At 41.4% G+C, this 21,407-nt stretch overlaps 1 protein-coding gene across 1 annotated transcript; it reads right to left on the bottom strand.

The window, feature by feature from the left end:
- Positions 1–451: 451 nt before the first annotated feature.
- On the bottom strand, positions 452–20,294 carry mad2l2 (mitotic arrest deficient 2 like 2). Its single transcript, XM_034087194.2, has 8 exons — positions 19,912–20,294; positions 19,444–19,562; positions 19,256–19,327; positions 2,605–2,705; positions 2,420–2,514; positions 1,966–2,039; positions 1,423–1,515; positions 452–1,306 (listed from the first exon to the last, which is right to left on the bottom strand). The coding sequence occupies exons 1-8, from the start codon at positions 19,949–19,951 to the stop codon at positions 1,268–1,270; spliced, it is 633 nt and encodes a 210-aa protein (XP_033943085.1). The 5' UTR covers positions 19,952–20,294; the 3' UTR covers positions 452–1,267.
- Between the last annotated feature and the right edge of the window lie 1,113 nt (positions 20,295–21,407).

The raw sequence follows: 21,407 nt of genomic DNA, 5'->3' as shown, positions 1-21,407 counted from the left end.
ATCTAATAGATCTTGTTTTAAATCATGATTTTGCCTGGCAACCACAAGGCTGGTCATTCCAAATGAAAAAAAAAGGCAAACTTCCAACACGAGGGATTTAAATGAAATCAACCGAAAAATAAATGATGCCTGTCTTTAAAGATGCAGAGCTCAAATATGATATCTGTTCTACAGGTTTGTGTGCATGTAAATGGTCTTCAAAGGCTCACATCCCAAAGTTTCTATCCCACAGTTTGTAAAGTATTAATGATTAATAAAATAAATGTCATAAATGCACAAGTTATGTCTAAATTCACTCAAAAAGGTAATAATCAATCAGCACGGTAGAGAAAGCAATGTGTTGGCATTCAACATCCTGCTGTCATTGTCTCCAGTGTCTCATTATCATCGAGTGTTATTCCATATAGGAAAATAGTTTTAGCATATTACCAAGAATCATCCTAAAACGATCTTACTCGAGCTGGTGCTTTAAAAACATCTTTTATTACCATGTCATATTTGTATACATATAAATTCACAGATTTGTCAGCGGTTAAAACTGTTCCTTTAACACAACATTTACAACAACTTTGAATGAATCACATAAGAATGGGTAAACATAACCACTGGTTGCACGGGTAAACACACCAAGGTCCCGGTTACTGCGTAGGAACCCACCAAAGACTCTCACACTGCATCCCTCCCCAGTCTGTAATGCTGTAGATACCATGCACAGACCTGCTATGACTCAGTGCGACATTATAGTGGGATATAAAGGTCTAACAAATCCCTGTGGGGAAAAGACAATCTCTGGGGAGCTTTGGGAAAAACAATTCCCCGACAAAACAGTGAAGATGCAACACAGCTGAGGGTTGAACCTGTTGTCAGTCGAAGATGCTGGTGATATTTGTTGTCATGGTGTTTTCCATCTTCCCTGGGATTTTATCGTCATGGTGTGACAGCTCTTCTTTGATCATAATGTCACATTAAAGATGTGCATGGAAAGCATTAAACACAATTCATAACAACCATATTCATGCTTATCTGTGTGGCATGGGATCCAATCGGTCTCTGAAACGGTAATGATTCTGAATAAAATGTCAGTGTGTGTATGATCTATGTTTCTTTACAATAGTTATTAAATAGCAAATGGAGTCATTTATATAGGCAGCTGTAGTCTTTGGGACTCCTCAAAGCGCTTTTATATATAGAAGTCTTCTTTTAGACAGTTTCCAGCTGCGATAGACTGTGTTTTATACTCTTCTCATGGTTTAACATCATCCTAGGCCTACGTCTTCTGAGCTCTCTCTTCCACATAGAGCTGCATCTGTAAAAGATAGAGAGCAATCAATAAACAATAAGAGCAATTTGGGGAATTTCAAGAGGATGCATTTCAACAAAACTTTATTTATAGCAGATACACTGATTGAGAGGGATGCTTACTTTTACTATGTCGGATGTCATGGTCTTCAGCGGGATGAGTCTCGGCTCCTGCATGTGGGCCTCCTGCTCATCAGCAACTATCCATGGAAAGTCCTGAGGAGGGAAATGCACAAATGTGATATTATTATTATTGTTCAGTGTTACCATATTATAAGAGGTGATTATAATACGAGCAAAAAGTAAACAGATTCAGACTCTACTATTATATTCACAATCCCACACCATTATTTAAAGGAATAGCTTTTTTAAATTCATGACGAATGAAATTGTATGGAGGCACAGTCAAACATTGTATTTTTTATTTCATTCAAAATGCTTTTTTCCCATTAATGTTACTTGGATTATACTGCATAGGCGGTATGGATGTGAAAATGGATGTTTTGTTCTAAAGGCAGTTTTACTTGACTGTGGACGCATGAAAGAGAAACACTTTTTTTTTAATAATTCAAGGTAATACTCGATGAGTAAATGATATACACATGGCAGTTTAGGGGCTATGAAGTATTCTATTAATGTGTATGTTTGCATTTTTTAAAACCTCACCTTAATGACTTGAACCTTCTCCATGTTGCGAGTAGCAGCATCTCTGGTGTGTACCAGCACTGAAAATGAACACCCTGTGACAAACAACAAGTCAAAAAGAAATGTATGAATTGTATTTACTCCAACTGGAACATCAATTAAAGTATGATATGATCTCAACACACTGACATTAAAAGCTTGGTTCCCATCTGACGTTCTAGTCCTTAGACTTGTTACTTTAATGCATGCTTGTCCAATAAATATCAGTTTCAGAAGAGGTACTACTTTTGAAGAGTTAGATCAGGGAATTTGATACCCTGAACTATGCCTTACAGGCTTATCATTCACCCCAGGTTCACCCAAATCCTGCCTCCTTTTCCAAGATTGGCAGATAACACTTTAAGCTGGGCAGAGTTTTGTCAGGGAATCAGAGCAAATCACTTTTTTAGAATCTTCATATCATTAGTGACGTTACCTGGTGGGTTATTGTTTAAGACAGCATCACACACACTGATCTTCAGGATGAATGCCCTCAGCAGCTGCTCCACATGTGACAGTAAAGTGTCTGAGCTGTAAAAACAAAACCAAAGGCAGTTAGTGTGTTATTTATACTGACTACTGATTTTTTTTTTTTTAAAGAAGAAGAAGAAAGGGAATTACCTGATGGACAGTAGTGGAGGTTGGGACATCTCAAACACAAATCTCTCTACTGGATGATGCTCTTTGTCCATGATGACCACCACCACCTTCTCTGCATCGTTCTGGGAGGGAAATGAAAAACTTTCTGCAGTGAATCCATGTAGATAAGAGATGGCAGGCATCTCCTAAATTAACCACGTCAGCATCAGTGCTGGACAGTACCTAATGTACATTTGCTGGAGTAGCTTGTTCTATACGAGTTTGAAGTACTTGTACTTCCCTTGGGCATTTTCTTCTCATGCCACGTTATACCTTTACTTACCAATTTAGATTTTTACAGAAAAAAACATAATAATTAATAAAATATTAGGTTTTGTTGTTAATTAAACTACCCAACAGTTGGTACTGCTGAAAGACTTAGGAGATGAATCAATAAGATGAACTTTTTTGATTGTTTAGGTACTGTTTCTTTAGCAGATTTGCTGCTTTTGCCCTTCATTGATTAATTAATAAAACAAACATTGTGAAGGTGTCACTTTGGGTTCTGAGTGCATATCTCACAATGTTCACAAACTGATTATTTTTTTCAATCATATAATGCACAAAATACCCAACAGATTGGTTTATAATAAGAGTTAACGATAACCTCTACAAACTACAGGTTTCTCGATATGTTCTGGTATAAGTATATTCTGGATATTAATCTAGAGATATAATATGTATTTGTATAAGAGCCACGGGAGACATTTTCTTCATTTAGTACTTTCAATACTTGAAGTATATTCTTCTTATTATACACAGAAATTTAGATGCATGGCTATTACTAACATAATATTTTTAACAGTGGTAAACTAGTACTTAAATCAAATCATGTTTTATTTATATAGCACATTTAAAAACGATTTTTCGTCGAGCCAAAGTGCTGTACATGCAATAAAAACACTTTACTACAATAGCAAACAGAAGACAATAGTTTACATCAGCAAATATGAAGATAAAACACAGGGAAATGTCAGGAGTCGTACTCCGCTCTGACTAGAAGGCCAGAGAGAAGAAGTGAGTCTTTAGTGTAGATTTAAAAACCCCTAGGGTCTGGGCCGACCTCACATGGAGGGGCAGACTGTTTCAGAGCCCAGGGCCAGCTGCTGCGAAGGCTCGGTGCCCTCGGGTTTTGAGCCTGGTCTATGGCACTATCAGCAGCAGCTGGTCAGCAGACCTTAACATTACATTGCATTTAGCTGACGCTTTTATCCAAAGCGACTTCAAATAAGTGCGTTCGACCAACAACATACAACCTTGAAGAAAACAGAATCATATAAGTACATCAGGTTTCATAGAGCTAAAACATTTCAAGTGCTACTCAACTGGCTATAGATAAGCCAGTCCTTTATTAGTATATACAGTGGGGCAAAAAAGTATTTAGTCAGCCACCAATTGTGCAAGTTCTCCCACTTAAAAAGATGAGAGGCCTGTAATGTTCATCCTAGGTACACTTCAACTATGAGAGACAGAATGGGGGGAAAGAATCCAGGAAATCACATTGTAGGATTTTTAATGAATTCATTGGTAAATTCCTCGGTAAAATAAGTATTTGGTCACCTACAAACAAACAAGATTTCTGGCTCTCACAGACCTGTAACTTCTTCTTTAAGAGCCTCCTCTGTCCTCCACTCGTTAACTGTATTAATGGCACTTGTTTGAACTCGTTATCAGTATAAAAGACACCTGTCCACAACCTCAAACTCCACTATGGCCAAGACCAAAGAGCTGTCAAAGGACACCAGAAACAAAATGGTAGACCTGCACCAGGCTGGGAAGACTGAATCTGCAATAGGTAAGCAGCTTGGTGTGAAGAAATCAACTGGGAGCAATTATTATAAAATGGAAGACATACAAGACCACTGATAATCTCCCTCGATCTGGGGCTCCACGCAAGATCTCACCCCGTGGGGTCAAAATGATCACAAGAACGGTGAGCAAAAATCCCAGAACCACACGGGGGGACCTAGTCAATGACCTGCAGAGAGCTGGGACCAAAGTAACAAAGGCTACCATCAGTAACACACTACGCCGCCAGGGACTCAAATCCTGCAGTGCCAGACGTGTCCCCCTGCTTAAGCCAGTACATGTCCAGGCCAGGGTTTCCGTTAGCCGGTAATTACCGGTTTTTAGCTGGTAAAATTTATAAAAAACCGGTAAATTCAAAACCTGACGGTCAAAATGTCTGGTAATAATTAGGGAGGCTCCGATCGATCGGCCGCCGGTCATTATCGGCCGATATTCACTCTTAATAGTTTGATCGGTGCTCTCTATAAAGGCCAATCAGGAGAGCTGGATCTGATCGATATGGACATAAACGCGAGTGAAGTGTAACCGGACGCGAGAGAGAGATCAGATCAGCTGCTGAGTCTGACCGAGACACGCAGCTCTGCAGGATCACCTGAAGCCCCGCCCTCTGTTTAGCACGCTGCAGGAGCTGCTTGAGAAACTGACGGGCTGACAGGAGAGAGAGGGAGAGAGAGGGGAAAAGAGAGGATCCGTTTCTCCCGTGTTATTATTCAAAGTTGATGTAAACTTCTGAATAATGTACGTTATCTACTACAAGTAGTTTGTTTGAATGTAATAATTATGTTGTTTGTTGTTTGTGGAATCATTTATTGAAAAAGTAATCTGAATTGTTTCGATCTGTTACGATTATAAACTGAAGCAATATAAAAATGAGCCCCGTGAACTGAGTTTTAAACATCAGCAATGCATATCTGCTCATAGTCCGGTAAATTACCTGCTTACGGAAACTCTGCTACACAACTCTTATTATTATTATTGAAATATGACCGGTAAGTTTCAAATTTGTCCGGTAAAATAAATTCTGCCCGGACATTTGACCGGCGAGAAAAAATCCTAGCGGAAACCCTGGTCCAGGCCCGTCTGAAGTTTGCTAGAGAGCATTTAGATGATCCAGAAGAGGATTGGGAGAATGTCATATGGTCAGATGAAACCAAAATAGAACTTTTTGGTAAAAACTCAACTAGACGTGTTTGGAGGAGAACAAATCCTGAGTTGCATCCAAAAAACACCATGCCTACTGTGAAACATGGGGGTGGAAACATCATGCTTTGGGGCTGTTTTTCTGCAAAGGGACCAGGACGACTGATCCGTGTAAAGGAAAGAATGAATGGGGCCATGTATCATGAGATTTTGAGTGACAACCTCCTTCCATCAGCAAGGGCATTGAAAATGAAACGTCTCCGAGTCTTTCAGCATGACAATGATCCCAAACACACCGCCCGGGCAACGAAGGAGTGGCTTCGTAAGAAGCATTTCAAGGTCCTAGAGTGGCCTAGCCAGTCTCCAGATCTCAACCCCATAGAAAATCTTTGGAGGGAGTTGAAAGTCCGTGTTGCCCAGCGACAGCCCCAAAACATCACTGCTCTAGAGGAGATCTGAATGGAGGAATGGGCCAAAATACCAGCAACAGTGTGTGAAAACCTTGAGAAGACTTACAGAAAACGTTTGACTTCTGTCATTGCCAACAAAGGGTATATAACAAAGTATTGAGATTAACTTTTGTTATTGACCAAATACTTATTTTCCACCATAATTTGCAATTTTTTTTTTTTTTTTTAAATCAGACAATGTGATTTTCTGGATTTTTTTTCTCATTTTGTCTCTCATAGTTGAGGTATACCTAGGATGAAAATTACAGGCCTCTCTCATCTTTTTAAGTGGGAGAACTTGCACAATTGGTGGCTGACTAAATACTTTTTTGCCCCACTGTAAGTGCTTTGTTAGCAATTCTATCGCTCCAAGTGGAGTCGAAAGAGACGAGTTTTCAGTCTGCGCCGGAAGATGTGCAAGCTTTCTGCTGTCCTGATTTTAATGGGGAGCGCATTCCACCATTTTGGAGCCAGGATAGCAAACCCACGTGTTTTTGCTGATGGGTGCAGTGAGCTGTTTGGCTGATGCAGAGCGTAGTGCACGTGCTGGGGTGTACGGTTTAACCATGTCCTGGATGTAGGAAGGGCCAGATCCATTCGCAGCATGGTACGCAAATACCAGTGTCTTGAAGTGGATTCTAGCAGTTACTGGAAGCCAGTGAAGGGAGCGGAGGAGCAGCGTGGTGTGGGAGAATGTAGGAAGATTGAAGACCAGACGAGCCGCTGCATTCTGGATGAGCTGTAGAGGTTGGATGGCACAGGCAGGTCGATCAGCCAGGAGGGAGTTGCAGTAGTCTAGGCATGAGATGACGAGAGCCTGGGCCAGAACCTGCGTTGTTTTCTGGGTCAGCTGGGGACATATCCTCCTGATGTTGTAAAGCGTGTAGTGCTACGTACCGGTACGCCGAACTGGTACTGGACTTGTAAAAAATTTCGGTTCAAGTCCGGTTAAAACCGGAACGTCGGGAACCGGTACTTGGACTCGCAAAAAAACTAGCACTTACGTATATTCTGGTGTCTGTGGTTATTTAAACATTCCCTGATAAATGTTATTCAGCGTCAATAAATGAGTGCTAATCCCAGTGTGCTCAGTGTACAACATCACATGTCATTTCACCTTCGATTCACGGTTTGAAAACGTAGCATTTCACCACATGCTAATGCTAACCGGAAGTGAAGAATTTTCAGAATAAAAGTATTAAGTTAATAGTGTGAACTTCCGTTTTTTTCAGAATAAAACTGATTTAAATGGAGGGTCGTAGGAGCAGCGACATGTGAGGACGCAGTTTTCTGAGCTCTGCTTGGAAGGAACATTTCAAAAGTTATTTTCGCCTCTTTTCTCGCTCCCGTGGGGCAAATGTGTCTCTAAAGTGTTCAGCTATCTAAAAGTGACCGTGTTTTGATTTGGTTGTACATAAAACTCTCAAAAAATGCCGAGGACCCAAAGATCGAAAACAGGCCCAAACGCCGCGGACTCGCCTGAGGAAGACGAGGCCGGGTCGACGGAGCCGCTGTCGGATACACAGGCAATCATGGCTGCCCTAAAGCGGACTGAGCAGTGTGTGCTAACTAAGATCGACTCAACAGTGACGGCGGCTGCAGGTGAATTGCACACCAAAATAGACAATCTGCCGAGGGACTTAAGATCAGAAATCTTCAATGTGCGCACAGAGTTTACTAAGGTTGTTGAAGATGTTAGGAAGGAGAACGCAACTTTCGTAACGCGCATTGAAGGCCTTGAGGAGGGGGCTAATTGCTATGCTAACCGGGTAGTGGAACTCGAGGCTAAAGTTACTACGCTGTCCTCACAAGTAAACAAGTTGGTGGACAAAACCGAAGATCTAGAGTCTCGACAACGGAGAGATAATTGTCGACTAGTCGGTGTGGCGGAAGGGACTGGGAATATTCGGCCAGAGAAAGCCATAGCTCAACTACTGCAGGATGCTCTGAGCCTGGACTACACACCGACGCTTGACCGTGCACATAGGGGCTTGCAGCCGAAACCAGCTGATGGGGATGCCCCGAGGCCGATCATCATTAAATTCCACTACTTTCAGGAGAAAGCAGATATTATACGGAAAGCCATGGGAGCGGGTCCCATCTTCCACAACGGCAAGCGTTTCTACATATACCCGGACTTCACGCTCTCGGTGAGGAAAAGGAGGGCAGCATTTACTGAGGTCCGGGGGCTGCTGCGCAGATGCCCTGGTGTGAAGTATGGACTTGTGTATCCAGCCACACTTAAAATCACAACCTCAGCTGGAGAGCAAAAGTCATTTGAAGACCCAACCAAGGCAAAGCACTACATTGAGACGGATTTGCACCCGCGGGACCCGGAGGGAGAGTGATAATCAATATTGGGGCCATGACAGGTACTGTTGGAGCTGCAGGATAATGTCCCAGCCTGCGTCACAATGACTACATTTTTTACTGTTAATTACACTACAGTTGGTTGCGCTTTATGTATGGACTATGGACAATGAGTCAGGGAAATTACAACAATGCAGATTTTCTTAAGTTACAACTGTTTATATCTCCCAACTGTAGGTGTTTAATGCTGTTTTAAGTTACGACCACATAAGTGCAGCAATGTCGGTGCTATGTGAAAGGCCATGTTTAATTTAAATTCATATTGTTCTGACCTTGCACAGTTCAGTCGAGTGTTTAGGTTAGTCTTGACGTGCTATATGCCTAAGAGTAAGACGAGTGTTTGTAGGGCAGTCTCAGGCTTTAAGAAGACCAGCCCGGGGATCCAGGATGGTAAGAGTTTATTTTTTGTTACTTTCTTAACTTTTGTCTGTTTTATGGTACTTTTTTGTTTTTCTATTGTTCCATGTCTTAACCCAAGATTGCACATGTGTGTTCAGATTTTGCCAACTTTCAAGTCCAGACCATGTATCCAGTGGCAGAGTTATGGCTCCTGATGCTGTAGATAAACAACAAGGTGCACTCTCTTTCATCAGCTGGAATGTCAAAGGCCTAAATAATATGGTTAAACAGAGTAAAATACTTGCCCATTTAAAATCATTGAAGCCTGATGTGATGTTTCTGCAGGAAACACATCTGAATATTAACTCTCAAAAGAGACTAATATGCAGTTGGATTGGACAAGTGTATCACTCGCGTTTCGATTACAAAACCAGGGGCACAGCAATTTTAATTAGAAAAGGGATACCTTTCGAACTCTCTGAAATAATATCTGATCCCATTGGTAGATATATTGTTGCAGTTGGCAGGTTGTTTAATACTCCTTTAATATTGGCTAACATCTATGGACCGAATTGGGATGACTCAAAGTTTTTCATAAACGTCTTCTCAGCCCTCCCTGACCTCAATACCTATAAATTGGTATTGGGTGGTGATTTCAACTGCGTTCTCCATGCCCGCCTTGACAGATCCAACCCTAGACCTGGTAGTACCCTGTCAACATCTGCGATAGCTATAAACTCCTTCCTGCGCTCCTGTGGCCTATCCGACACGTGGCGGGCAAAACATCCTAATACTAAACAATTTTCGTTTTTCTCCCCTGTCCACCATAGCTATTCCAGGATTGATTATTTCATTGTAGATGACCAATTACTTCCCTTAATCCCCAGGAGCCAGTACCACAGCATTGTGTTATCAGACCATGGTCCAGTACAAATGGACATGATGTTTCCTGGTAATATAGCACCCCAACGCACCTGGCGTCTAGACCCCCATTTGCTTTCATATGAACACTTTAAAACTTACCTCAGTGGCCAGATTGACTTTTTTCTAGAAATTAATGACACTAGGGATATTTCGAGGAGTGTTCTATGGGAATCCCTAAAAGCTTACATCAGGGGACAGGCTATTTCATACACTGCACATACAAATAAAGAGCGATCTAAGAAACTTAAAGAACTGACACACAGCATTGCAGATGTTGATAGACGGTATGCTCTCTTGCCCACGGCAGATCTTTTTAAAGAAAAAGTACTGCTTCAATCTGAATTTAACACACTTTCGACGTGGAGAGCTGAAAAAAAATATTTTAAAAACTAAACAGGTTTACTATGAACATGGGGACAGAGCAGGGAGACTCCTCGCACTTCAGCTCAAACAGCAGGCGGCTGGACAAACGATCCCAAGGATCAATACAGGTGCCGATTCGACTTCGCATAATCCCCAAATAATCAATGACCAGTTTAAGCAATATTATTCTACATTATATCAATCAGAGGTAGATGTTAACTCGTCTGAAACTCAGTCGTTTCTGGATTCCTTACATATCCCAAAACTCTCACCAGACTCCCAGTGCTCCTTAGAGCAGCCATTAACGGTTGGAGAAATAGAAAACGCAATCAGACTGTCTAGTACAGGGAAGGCACCAGGTCCGGATGGGTTTCCCATCGAGTTTTATAAGGAATATTCCTCAAAACTTGTGCCGGTTTTAAAATCGGTTTATGAAGAATCACTGGTTAATGGTAAATTGCCACCAACACTCTCTCAAGCGACAATTTCAGTGATATTGAAAAAAGACAAGGATCCCTCACAGTGTAGTTCCTATAGACCAATCAGCCTTCTTTGCTGTGATTATAAAATATTAACTAAAGTCCTTGCGCAGCGATTAGAAGCCTTTATTCCTACCATTATTGATAAAGACCAAACAGGTTTCATCTCTGGGCGACATTCATTTTTTAATGTGCGGCGGTTATTTAATTTATTATTGTCCCCTAAATCCACAGTACGGCCTGAAATTATCCTGAGCCTTGATGCTAAAAAGGCATTTGATAGGATTGAGTGGAACTATCTTTTTGCTGCCTTGGAAACATTTGGACTGGGACCTGTTTTTTGTAAATGGATTAAGACAATATACTCAGCTCCTACAGCCGCTGTTAGAACAAACAGTCTTATTTCCGAATATTTTATGCTCTACAGAGGAACAAGGCAGGGATGCTGCCTGTCACCCTATTTATTCGACATTGCAATTGAACCCTTAGCAATTGCTATCAGAACGGACAATAGGATTAAGGGTGTTTCCAGGGGCAACACAGTGCATAAAACATCTCTATATGCGGACGACCTGCTCTTGCAAATATCAGACCCAATAGAAAGCATGCCATGTGTTCTTTCCTTGCTGAAGACATTTGGGAACATATCAGGTTACAAAATTAACTTGTCAAAATCTTTACTGTTTCCTCTCAATGACTTGGCAAGGTTGGAGGATTATGGTCATCTGCCCTTTAGGATTGAAAATGAAAAATGTACCTACTTGGGTATTGAGATAGCAGGCTCGGTTAAGGACATTTTTAAGTACAATTATAAATCTATCTTGGAACGCACCAAGAATGATCTAGATAGGTGGTCGAAGCTGCCTGTCACACTAGCAGGGCGGATAAATGCTGTGAAAATGACAATATTGCCCAGATATTTGTACCTGTTTCAGATGATTCCGATTTTCATCCCAAAATCCTTTTTTGCCCAACTAGACAGCCTTATCTCTGCATTTATATGGAATAAGAAGCCTGCACGCACAAAGAAGGCAAATCTGGAGAGGGTTAAATCTGAAGGTGGTTTGGGTCTACCTAATTTCCTATTTTATTACTGGGCAGCTAACATTGCTAAACTCACATACTGGATTACCACATTTGCAGGGCCCAATATGGGCTACCATGGAGTTGGAGTCCACACTCCCAGTCTCCCCAATCTCATTTTTATCTGCCTCCCTTCCATTGAATGTTAAAGTAAGTGAGTTGAACTCAAACTTAGTGGTCCAAAACTCAATAAAGATCTGGGGTCAATTTAGGAAACATATGAATCTGAAAAGCATATGCAGTTTCTCGCCAATAATGTCTAATCACCTTTTTATACCATCCCGTTTGGACATGGCATTTGCTCTTTGGCATAGAAGTGGCTTGGTCTATTTTCAAGATCTTTTTAGTGATGGCAGTTTTGCATCCTTTACACACTTGTGTAGGGAACACAACATACCAAAATCTCACTTCTTTAGATACCTCCAGGCTCGGTCTTTTGCGTCTAAACATTTTCCAGGATATCCATGTCCACCCTCTAAAGATCTAGCTTACTCGGTTCTTAATGTGAATCCATTTAATAAAGGGGCTGTGTCCAAAATATATACATTGATTCTGAATAACTGCCCTCCCACATGGGACAAAACTAAAAAAGCATGGGAAGGAGATATTGGTGATTCTATTTCAGAGGAAGCCTGGGAAAACATTGTCTCACGTATACACACCTCTTCTTTCTGTATTAGACATGGATTAATCCAATTTAAGATGGTACACCGGCTACATTACTCCAACGACAGATTAGCTAAGATCTATCCCAGTGTCGCTCCAACCTGTCCCAGGTGTCATTATTCTCCAGTTTCCCTGGGCCATATGTTCTGGTCATGTCCGTCATTAAACAGTTTCTGGGCTTCTGTGTTTCGGTCACTCTCTGCAATATCTGGCAGGATACTATCGCCAAATCCTCAAACAGCTATTTTTGGAACTGTTAATACTGGACTAGGGTTCTCCTCCCTCCACAAAAATGCGGTTGCCTATGCGTCGTTGCATGCCCGCCGTCTCATACTGCTGAATTGGAAAGGAAAAAATCCCCCTTCCTATATTCACTGGATCAGGGAAGTGATGCTTGGGCTAGACTTCGAGAAATTGAGATATGCGGTGCGCGGTTTAGTCAACAAATACGACAAAACTTGGTCGCTATTTATTACCCATGTTAGAGGCCTATCCCTCACCTGATTCACTTTGCATCTGTCTTTGACTATTGACCTGGGCACTCTGGGATCACTAACTTTGGGATGGAAGTTGTTAGACTTGTCAGACTAAGGGTTTAGAAGGCTGGCAATAAGAATAGCATAAACTGAAAGGCTTTTTTGGGTTATGTGCGTGATGTCTTATATCTGATTATCTACTCGTATACTGTCTATTATCGTCATTTTTGTTGTATGTGTTTAATTTGGTCTATTCCTTATTTTTATTTTACTTTTATTTATATATATTTTTTTTTATATATATATATTTTTTTTTTCTATGACCATTGTTTTTTTTTTGGTTTTTTTGTCGTTTGTCTATTCACTGGGGAATACCACCTGGAGGGGGAGGGGGGTGGGATCTGGGGCGTTTTCAACTTGTTGTCATAAATGTTGGACATACTGTATTTGTGATAAACTGAAAAATAAAGTTTGGCGTAGTTTTGGCACAATTCCGTTGTACAGACCGACGTTAACAGCAGCCCTGTCTGTGCACATGGAGACCGACTCTGTCGTCCGGTGATCTAACCGCCTTCTGGAAAAGCTTCACAAGTACGTCGGTACGCAAATGCGTTTTGTGACACAAGTGACGGTACACATTTCAGATTACGCACATAACCTGCGTACCAGTTATGTGCACCCCTGTACTACAGCAAAAGTATTCTCCGTCGGGACTTCCTGCAACAACACCACGCCGTTATCCTGATTCTGATTGGCCAGAAGACATGATCAAAGATGTTCTATTGAGAAGACGTTCACTACTTGACAAAAGTTTTCAAAACCGTGGCGACTGAAATCAATCTTACTAACTGCCGTCTGTGCAATTTACTCCGCGCGAGTTGGCAGACTTTATTTTGCTTACTTTAACATCATTTTTCATGGTGGGGCTAAGCCATTTCTTGGTATGGGTGTAGCCTACCCCAGCCATACCCTGGCGCTGCCACTGGTGGCACGTATGGGGCGGGCCATTCTGCACATGCGTTAAATATTTTAACGCAATTAATTCAAAAAATTCATTGCCGCCGTTAACGCGATAATTTTGACAGCACTAGTTTTTTTTCTTTCTGTCACTTTAATATCAAATCGGTCGGTGACGCAGAGATCAGGGAACAGACGTGACAGCGGCACAGCATCACCAAACACGGAGCAGTCTGCTTTATCCACCAACACAAGAACACCAGTCCAGAACCAACAGCAGAAGGACCCGCTCTGAATCACTCCGTGTCGCTGCGGCTCAGAGACACAGGGATTTATGTTTTTAAAAAATAATCGCGTTACAATCATGTCAGGTTTTTGGTGGATTTAATTAAGTCTTGGATTGCAGAGTATGAATGTCCTCTAGCAATTTTCAGACGATATATACGTGTGTAAAGTTTGTGAAGGCAGGAGGAAAAAAGCTTCCGCGATCACCGCCTCCTCTCCGTTCCTCCAAACCCCGCCCCCTCCCTGAAAATAATGAGTGACAGGCTGATAGTGACCCGATAGAAAGTTTATTATTCACTTAATCACTGAGATATAATGAAGCTAACTTAGTCTCATACATTCATGGGATTTATGTAACAGTAAGACAGATAATGTAAGTGTGCACCCATATGCAGTATTTTTGTTTGTATATGCTGTTGTAAATACTCCTGTTGTCTGCTGTGTTCAGACTCAAGTCCGGTGTGTGATGCCACATTCAGGACATTCAGTGTCCTTTTTTTAACAGAAGACCGTTGCTAGAAGCTGCAGCTAGACTGCAGAAGCATTATTTTTTTGTTTTTGAGGATGGAACAAGTTCACACACAGATATAGGGAGGCTAGACCGATACAATTCATTTATTTTGGTTTATAAATTAATGTCAAGACATTTATGTTATTGATTTCTGAAGCATTTTCTAAATAATAAAAAGAGAGTTCATATGTATTTACTGCATGTATGCATTGATGAAAAATAAGCCATGTGCAGTAATATAGAAAATTGAGGATGCAACGCATTGGTATGAATCGGGATGCATCGGGATATTGAATCGAATCGTTGACAGGATAATCGTAATCGAATCGTGAGACCAGTGAAGATGCACAGCCCTAGTGTACAGACCGTACAGTACACTCTGACTGTACAGTCACTACAGTGTAGCCTATACTGTATAGTAGGTGTGTAACAGTGTAATGCGTATAGTCTACTCTACACTCTACCTTTCAGCAATGTTTTAGGGATTTAGGCTCAGTCAGCTGAGGGACTGTTTGGTTACTTTAGTTTGGTAAATGAAATAAATGTTTGAACTTTGTAGTAGTTCACTGTAGTTGCTGTCATAAGTCATTTGTAGACTAAGTGGCAAAAAGTTTTTTTTTTTACATTTGTACTTTGTAGAGAAATGTAGACACAAGTTGGAAGGGAGCACAATAAACCTGACGAGTTTGAATTTGAGTTGATTATGAGTTAATTTTCAATTGATAATTAGCTCACAATAAGTTCACTTTAGTTACTCACACAACTTGACACAAGCCATGGGTTCAGGTCCGGACTTATAAGTCCGGACCTGAACCTGAACCTCTAGACTTGAGTCCGGACCTGAACCTGAATGTGAGTCCAGGTACGCAGCACTAAAAGCGTGTATCTGCAGCAACGGGTTGTAGCAGCTATGTTTACAGTGAAGGACAGGTTGTTATCTAGGGTCACACCCAGATTCCTTGCAGTCTGAGTCGGGGAAACAATAGAGGTGCCGATGTTGATTGTTAGGTCAAGAGTGGGACAATCTTTTCCGGAAGGAAAAGCAGTTCAGTCTTCTCAAGGTTGAGCTTGAGGTGGTGAGCAGACATCCACTGAGAAGGTCCCATGTCATGCTTTTCTGGTTATTACCCATCCCCTTGTGCGTTATGTAGCTTTTTCTGCATGTAAACGGTCTGCAGAGTCACAAACCCTCAAAGTACACCCTGTAGCGAGTAAAACTCTAACACAGAAAAGACCCGTCTATGCTGCCCCAGAACGCCTCGTTGGAGATTTCTTTTTCTTCCTGGGTACTGTTAGAGAATAATTCTTCCTTACTCCTAAGATATTTAACCTTATTGCCTGTTGACGTTAATAACAAATCCTGTTTGTGACGCCAGTTTCAAGGAATGTGCTCCAGCACTTAGTGTCAAGTTTTATGGCCTGATAGGGGAGTTTACGACTGTGGGAACACTGGCTTTCTAAGCTCCAGAGATGGGAGAGACATCTCCTGTAGCTCCACAGATGTTTACGCCTCCCCCAATATGCTCATTAACTCTCTGTAAACTAGTTAAAGGTCTATCGAGAGATAGGCTGAGCAGAATTGACATGACAACCCACCCGTGCAGTCAGAACCTTTTGCTGCTGTGACTTGTGATATGAATTCTCCGGCCGTATCCTTGTAATAAACTATCATTGTTTGACATCAAAGTAGGGCTGTGCAATTAATCGTATTTTAATCGCGATTACGATTATGGCTTGCGACGATTATGAAAACAGCATAATTGACAAAATATGATTATTTTGCTGGGTGCGCGTTCGCCCCTCCCTGAAAGCCCACTCGGCCACGTGGGAGTGACATGTGTTGTGAGTGTTCAGCGCGAGCGAAGATGTCAGAACAAGAGCAGCAACTCGTTAAAAAGAAGGGTAAAACTATTTCCACTATTTGCAAGTACTTTGCCATTACATTTCACATCGCTAAAGATATGTGCCCAGTTAGCACTGTTAGCAACCAGGGCTTTAAGCAACTTGTCAACACGTTGGACAAGCGTTACGCGATGCCGTCTCGGTATTATTTCAGCAGGTCTGCGCTGCCTGCACTATATGACAAATGCCGTGGGGAAGTTGAGAGAGATGTGGCTTCAGCTGACTACTTTGCTACCACAACAGACCTATGGTCTAGCCGAGGGGTGCCCAACCAGTCGATCGCGAGATGTGTCTAAAAATAGAACAACAATATTCTTCAGTACTGGTGGCAATATTGTCACCTGCCTGCGCTCATCTCTGAAACCAGACCATGTAAACAGGCTGGTGTTTCTTGCAAACAATCTTTAAGAGATGACATGAGCAGCCCTACCAGCATTTGCCACGGTGGCCTAAACATATAATCACATAATCGTGATATCAATTATTGACCCAAATAATCGTGATTATGATTTTTGCCATAATCGCACAGCCCTACATCAAAGCTCCAACTCTCCTCGTGTCTCTCTGAGTCCTGACTCTCCATTGATGCAGAAGTTTCCCTTACAGGTACAGTGACGTTACGTCCGCGGAGCCGTTACGTTAAATCTGCGGATTTCCACACGCACACGCACACACACACACACACACCGAGGCTGTTAGTCTGTGTGTGAGCACACACAAACTCCCAGCCAGGCTGCGTGTGTGTGTGTGTGTGTGTGTGTGTGTGTGTGTGTGTGTGTGTGTGTGTGTGTGTGTGTGTGTGTGTGTGTGTGTGTGTGTGTGTGTGTGTGTGTGTGTGTGTGTGTGTGTGTGTGTGTGTGTGTGTGTGTGTGTGTGTGTGTGTGTGTGTGTGTGTGTGTGTGTGTGTGTGTGTGTGTGTGTGTGTGTGTGTGTGTGTGTGTGTGTGTGTGTGTGTGTGTGCTCGGGCTGGTTTCGGGCTGGGTTTCGCAGACGTCCACTGGGCTCACAGGGAGATCCAACAAGCCGTTTAGGACAGAGAGCGAATACACATACTATACAGAGATGCTGTATGAGAAACCAATGTGAGTTTGGAAAATTGCACAATATAAATCTATTTTAGTAGACCTCAACAATGGAATTATGATCAGTAGAAATGGCTATGTCATGGGACCTTTAAAGCTCTGGCTGGGGTGTAGCGATGGAGGAGTTCTGCTATATAAGCCGGAGCCAGCCCACTTAAGAAAGCATCATGTCTTAAGCATCATGTCATCCTCGTGGATTCATCTTCTTATTACAGACACATGCATTTCCTAACATTTGGACTACCTATGCTGTAAAATGTATTATCTCTTCGATTTACACACGGCATCTATTGCACGTCTGTCTGTCCTGGGAGAGGGATCCCTCCTCTGTTGCTCTCCCTGAGGTTTCTCCCATTTTTTCCCCTTAAACTGTGGGTTTTCTCTGGAAGTTTTTCCTTGTACGATGTGAGGGTCTAAGGCAGGGGTCGGCAACCCGCGGGCCGCATGCGGCCCTTTAAGCCCTCTGCTCTGGCTCACTTGAGCTTAGACAAAAATAAGAAGGAAATAAAATAAAAGTATTTGTAGGACTATTTATATTTTGTTGCATGGTTGAAAATGTTTCGTATCTTGTATTTTGAGGTGATACTGTGACACATAAATAAAAAACAAAATGGTTTTAATTAGGTCAACTAAAATATGCGTCACATCCTGCTCCGGTCCCGCGCGAGCGCCTTTTCTTGGAGGCGAATAACCCCCGGCTCGATGAGCAAACTATGGATAAATCAAAGAAAAGTACCGGAGGAACACAGGATTTAATTCTGCGTGGACAGAGTTATCTGCTTTCACAGCAAACGATGCTGGTTTACCGGTATGTTTGGTAGAGAGAAGTTGTCAACGGTGGTGCAGCCTTTACGTATCGAGGAACAACAAGGGAGAGGAAGCCAGCTGACGATCTTCAGTCATAATTCAATGGGGTATGTAATTTATTTCAGAAAACCCTTTTTGTTATATTCCATGGAATGCTCTTAACGTCCCGATAGCAATGAATATATTAAATGCTTTGACAATAAATACATACAAAAATTAATCTGTGGAAGCCGTAGCACTGTAAAAAGCACGACCAATCATCTGAGCCGGCCCGGCTAAAGTAACTGGATGGCCTAACTACCTGTCAGCCTTCCATCTGTGCACAAACTTATCTCGTGCCCTCATTGGTCATGTGCACGTTCGTGTGTGTTGGAGGAGGGACTCTGTAAGAAAGTCTGAAGGAAGAGGCATATTTTTTCCGGTTGTGTATTTTCAAATTCTAGCGCACTCGAGCTGGTTTCTCCATTCTTACCTACCCTACCTTTAACTCTTTTTAGGGTGCAGCTATATGTTTTATTTATTTCAAAGTGGGCCCATTTTAATAATATTTTCTTTCCCTTCAAATGTGCAGAGGACTCCCCAAGTGCTGTGTTTAATTTATTTTAAAGTAGGCCTATGTATTATTTTTAATTCTCCTTATAAGAGTTCTTTGTTTCTTATTAGAGGTTAACAGTTTTATATCATGTAATAAATAGCCTAATAAATGCAAAAAAACTGTAGTTTTTGTCTGATATACCAATAAAAAAATATGAAATATGTTTTGCGGCTCCAGACAAAAAATTGTTTTGGAAAAAGGAGCAAAATGGCTCTTTTGGTCAAAAAGGATAGAGGGTGTCGTTTTTCTCATACTGATATTCTGAACAATCTGTACTGTAAAGTGTCTCTACTGTAGGCTATTTTTATTATATGTACAGCACTTTGGCTCGACCAAAAATCGTTTATAAATGTGCTATATAAATAAAACTTGATTTGATTTGATGTCATGTCTTACCTTCTCAATGAGTGGCTTTACACAATGAAGTGTATCTTGTATATATTGATTCAGCTCTGGGTGACATGACATCTGAAGATAAACACACCAAAAACAGAATAATATTATTGGGGATCAAATAGGATACAAGCATTCCTAAGAACTGTGAGCATGCAGTAATTACAATGATTTTCTTCTGTATAGCCTACCTGAACTGGTACATTGTATTTCTTCCTCTTCTGAAATATTCCCGATGGATAAACCTCCCGGACATACAGGATGAGATGGATAGCGACCTCCAGGAACTCACACAGGATGTCAGCAACCACTGGTAAAGAGAAACAACCATGCGTTTAATTTGTCCTTGTAAGGCCAAACTCAATGCAAATTCCTGCCAATTTAGTGTTGCCGCATTAGCTCAGAAGCAACACAGTGCTTAAGCAAGTAAGGGAGACTTTACAGAAAAACACTGCTGATATGCATTATGCTATACAGCCGAATAATCCAGTATACACCCATAAATCTAAATATATATGTAAATTGATTATCTATTCACTGGCTTGCTCAAAATCCATTGCCAAATATATCACCTGAATTGTGTGGAGGCTTTTGGGCTCTGAGCCACAACTAAAGGACGGATGATTAATTGCTTCATGCCGCCGGTTAATTTGTCTTACCTTGTCCAAAATTGAGGTCCTGTCTTGTTAGAGTTGTCATGTTTTCTATCCCAAAAACTATAAAATGAAACGAAAAGCTAATTGTCTAGCTAGCTATCCATAGCAAAGCGCCAGTGTGTGGAGCTTTCATTATCTCGAGGCTGTTTTTAAGTTGTTAGATTTCCTTCTGTTGTCTCTGCCCGGCTAGACGATGACAACCACTGCGGGGGAGGAGGGAAATGTTATTTTCTACCAAGCTTAAATGAAGGTTAATAATGATTTAAAGGCATGTTGTTAATTCGAACTAAGGATATAATCGATTTCACCACTCGAACGCGGCTTTTTTCCACCTTATTTAAAGCTTGGTCGCGCATTAAATTGACGTCACTCGTTGTTTACAATTGACTTTCCAGCTACTGGTGACCAGAGGAGGGAGCATAGAGAGGGAGAAGTACTCGTAGAAGTACCAGAGTGTAGGAATACTCTCTTTAAAGTAAAAGTTCTAAATCAAAAATGTTACTCAAATAAAAGTACACAAGTATTAAGATCAAAATATACTTGAAGTACCCACATAAAAAGTACTCATTCTGCAGATTGGCCCATTTCAGAATAATATATATGATCTGTTTTGATTATAATTATTGATGCATTAAAGCAGGGGTGGGGAACCTCCGGCCCCCGGGTCGTATACGGCCCGCGAGACCATTTGGTGTGGCCCTCGAGGTAATTTATAAACACACGCAAAAAAGAAAAAAAATTAAAGAAATCTAGCCCGCAAAATAATTAAACAAGCGAGTGCCTGTTTTTCCTGGCAACGGTCATGGTCCTTGAACACAACACGAGCCTAACGTCTGACAGGGGTGCAGTTCTACCGGAGAGCACCAGAACGACTTCAAACATCGCAGTACACATGCTGCAGTTTTTGCAGGGCTGTGTCTTTATTTGAAAGCCCAGTGGCGATCTGCTAATCTGTCATTCTGATCATACAGTCAATAACTTTGTTGTTATTAGCATCTGGTTAGCTAGCTATGCTAACGAGTATAGGAAGCTTTTTCTACAACCAGTGAGGTAAAGGCACATCTTTATATGATCATTATAGTTATTATAAAAATAAGAGAATAAAGTAAACGGGTATAAAATGCTATATGACAGTAACAAAAAGTTGTTATTAATAAACAAGAATACAGTTTGAAAGGGGAGTGATTTATAAAATATCCATACAGAAAAAGTAAATCTGCTTATAGTTCTGTTTCATATGGGTGTTGAGAGATGTTTCCATAGATCTCTTCATGTTGCTCTCAAAGTGCACCAGATTGATGCTTTCATCTTCAATATTTAAAAAAACCCTAGAGGAGGTTAGGTCCCCCCCCCCCCCCCACTTAAATCATGTCCACACATGGATAGGAAACTAAATACATTTGCACACATCTTGTGTCCATATCTTTCTGTTTGGTGGTCATGCCACAACCGTGCATGCATGCGCGAGTCATGGCAAGATATCTGGATTAAGAGGTTGC

The sequence above is a fragment of the Pseudochaenichthys georgianus genome, chromosome 7, assembly GCF_902827115.2.
Source record: "Pseudochaenichthys georgianus chromosome 7, fPseGeo1.2, whole genome shotgun sequence".
Lineage (NCBI taxonomy): Eukaryota > Metazoa > Chordata > Actinopteri > Perciformes > Channichthyidae > Pseudochaenichthys > Pseudochaenichthys georgianus.
Note: the sequence above shows the minus strand (reverse complement) of the source record. Positions and strands in the feature narration are given on the sequence as shown.

Bases quoted from the DNA above. Each gene is read 5' to 3' on its own strand.
- mad2l2 (XM_034087194.2), bottom strand. From the start codon at position 19,951: ATGACAACTCTAACAAGACAGGACCTCAATTTTGGACAAG. The intron at 2,706-19,255 runs GTAAGACATGAC...TTTCCCTCCCAG, and splicing joins TAAAGCCACTCATTGAGAAG to AACGATGCAGAGAAGGTGGT. The intron at 1,516-1,965 runs GTGAGGTTTTAA...TTCCCTCCTCAG, and splicing joins AGAAGGTTCAAGTCATTAAG to GACTTTCCATGGATAGTTGC.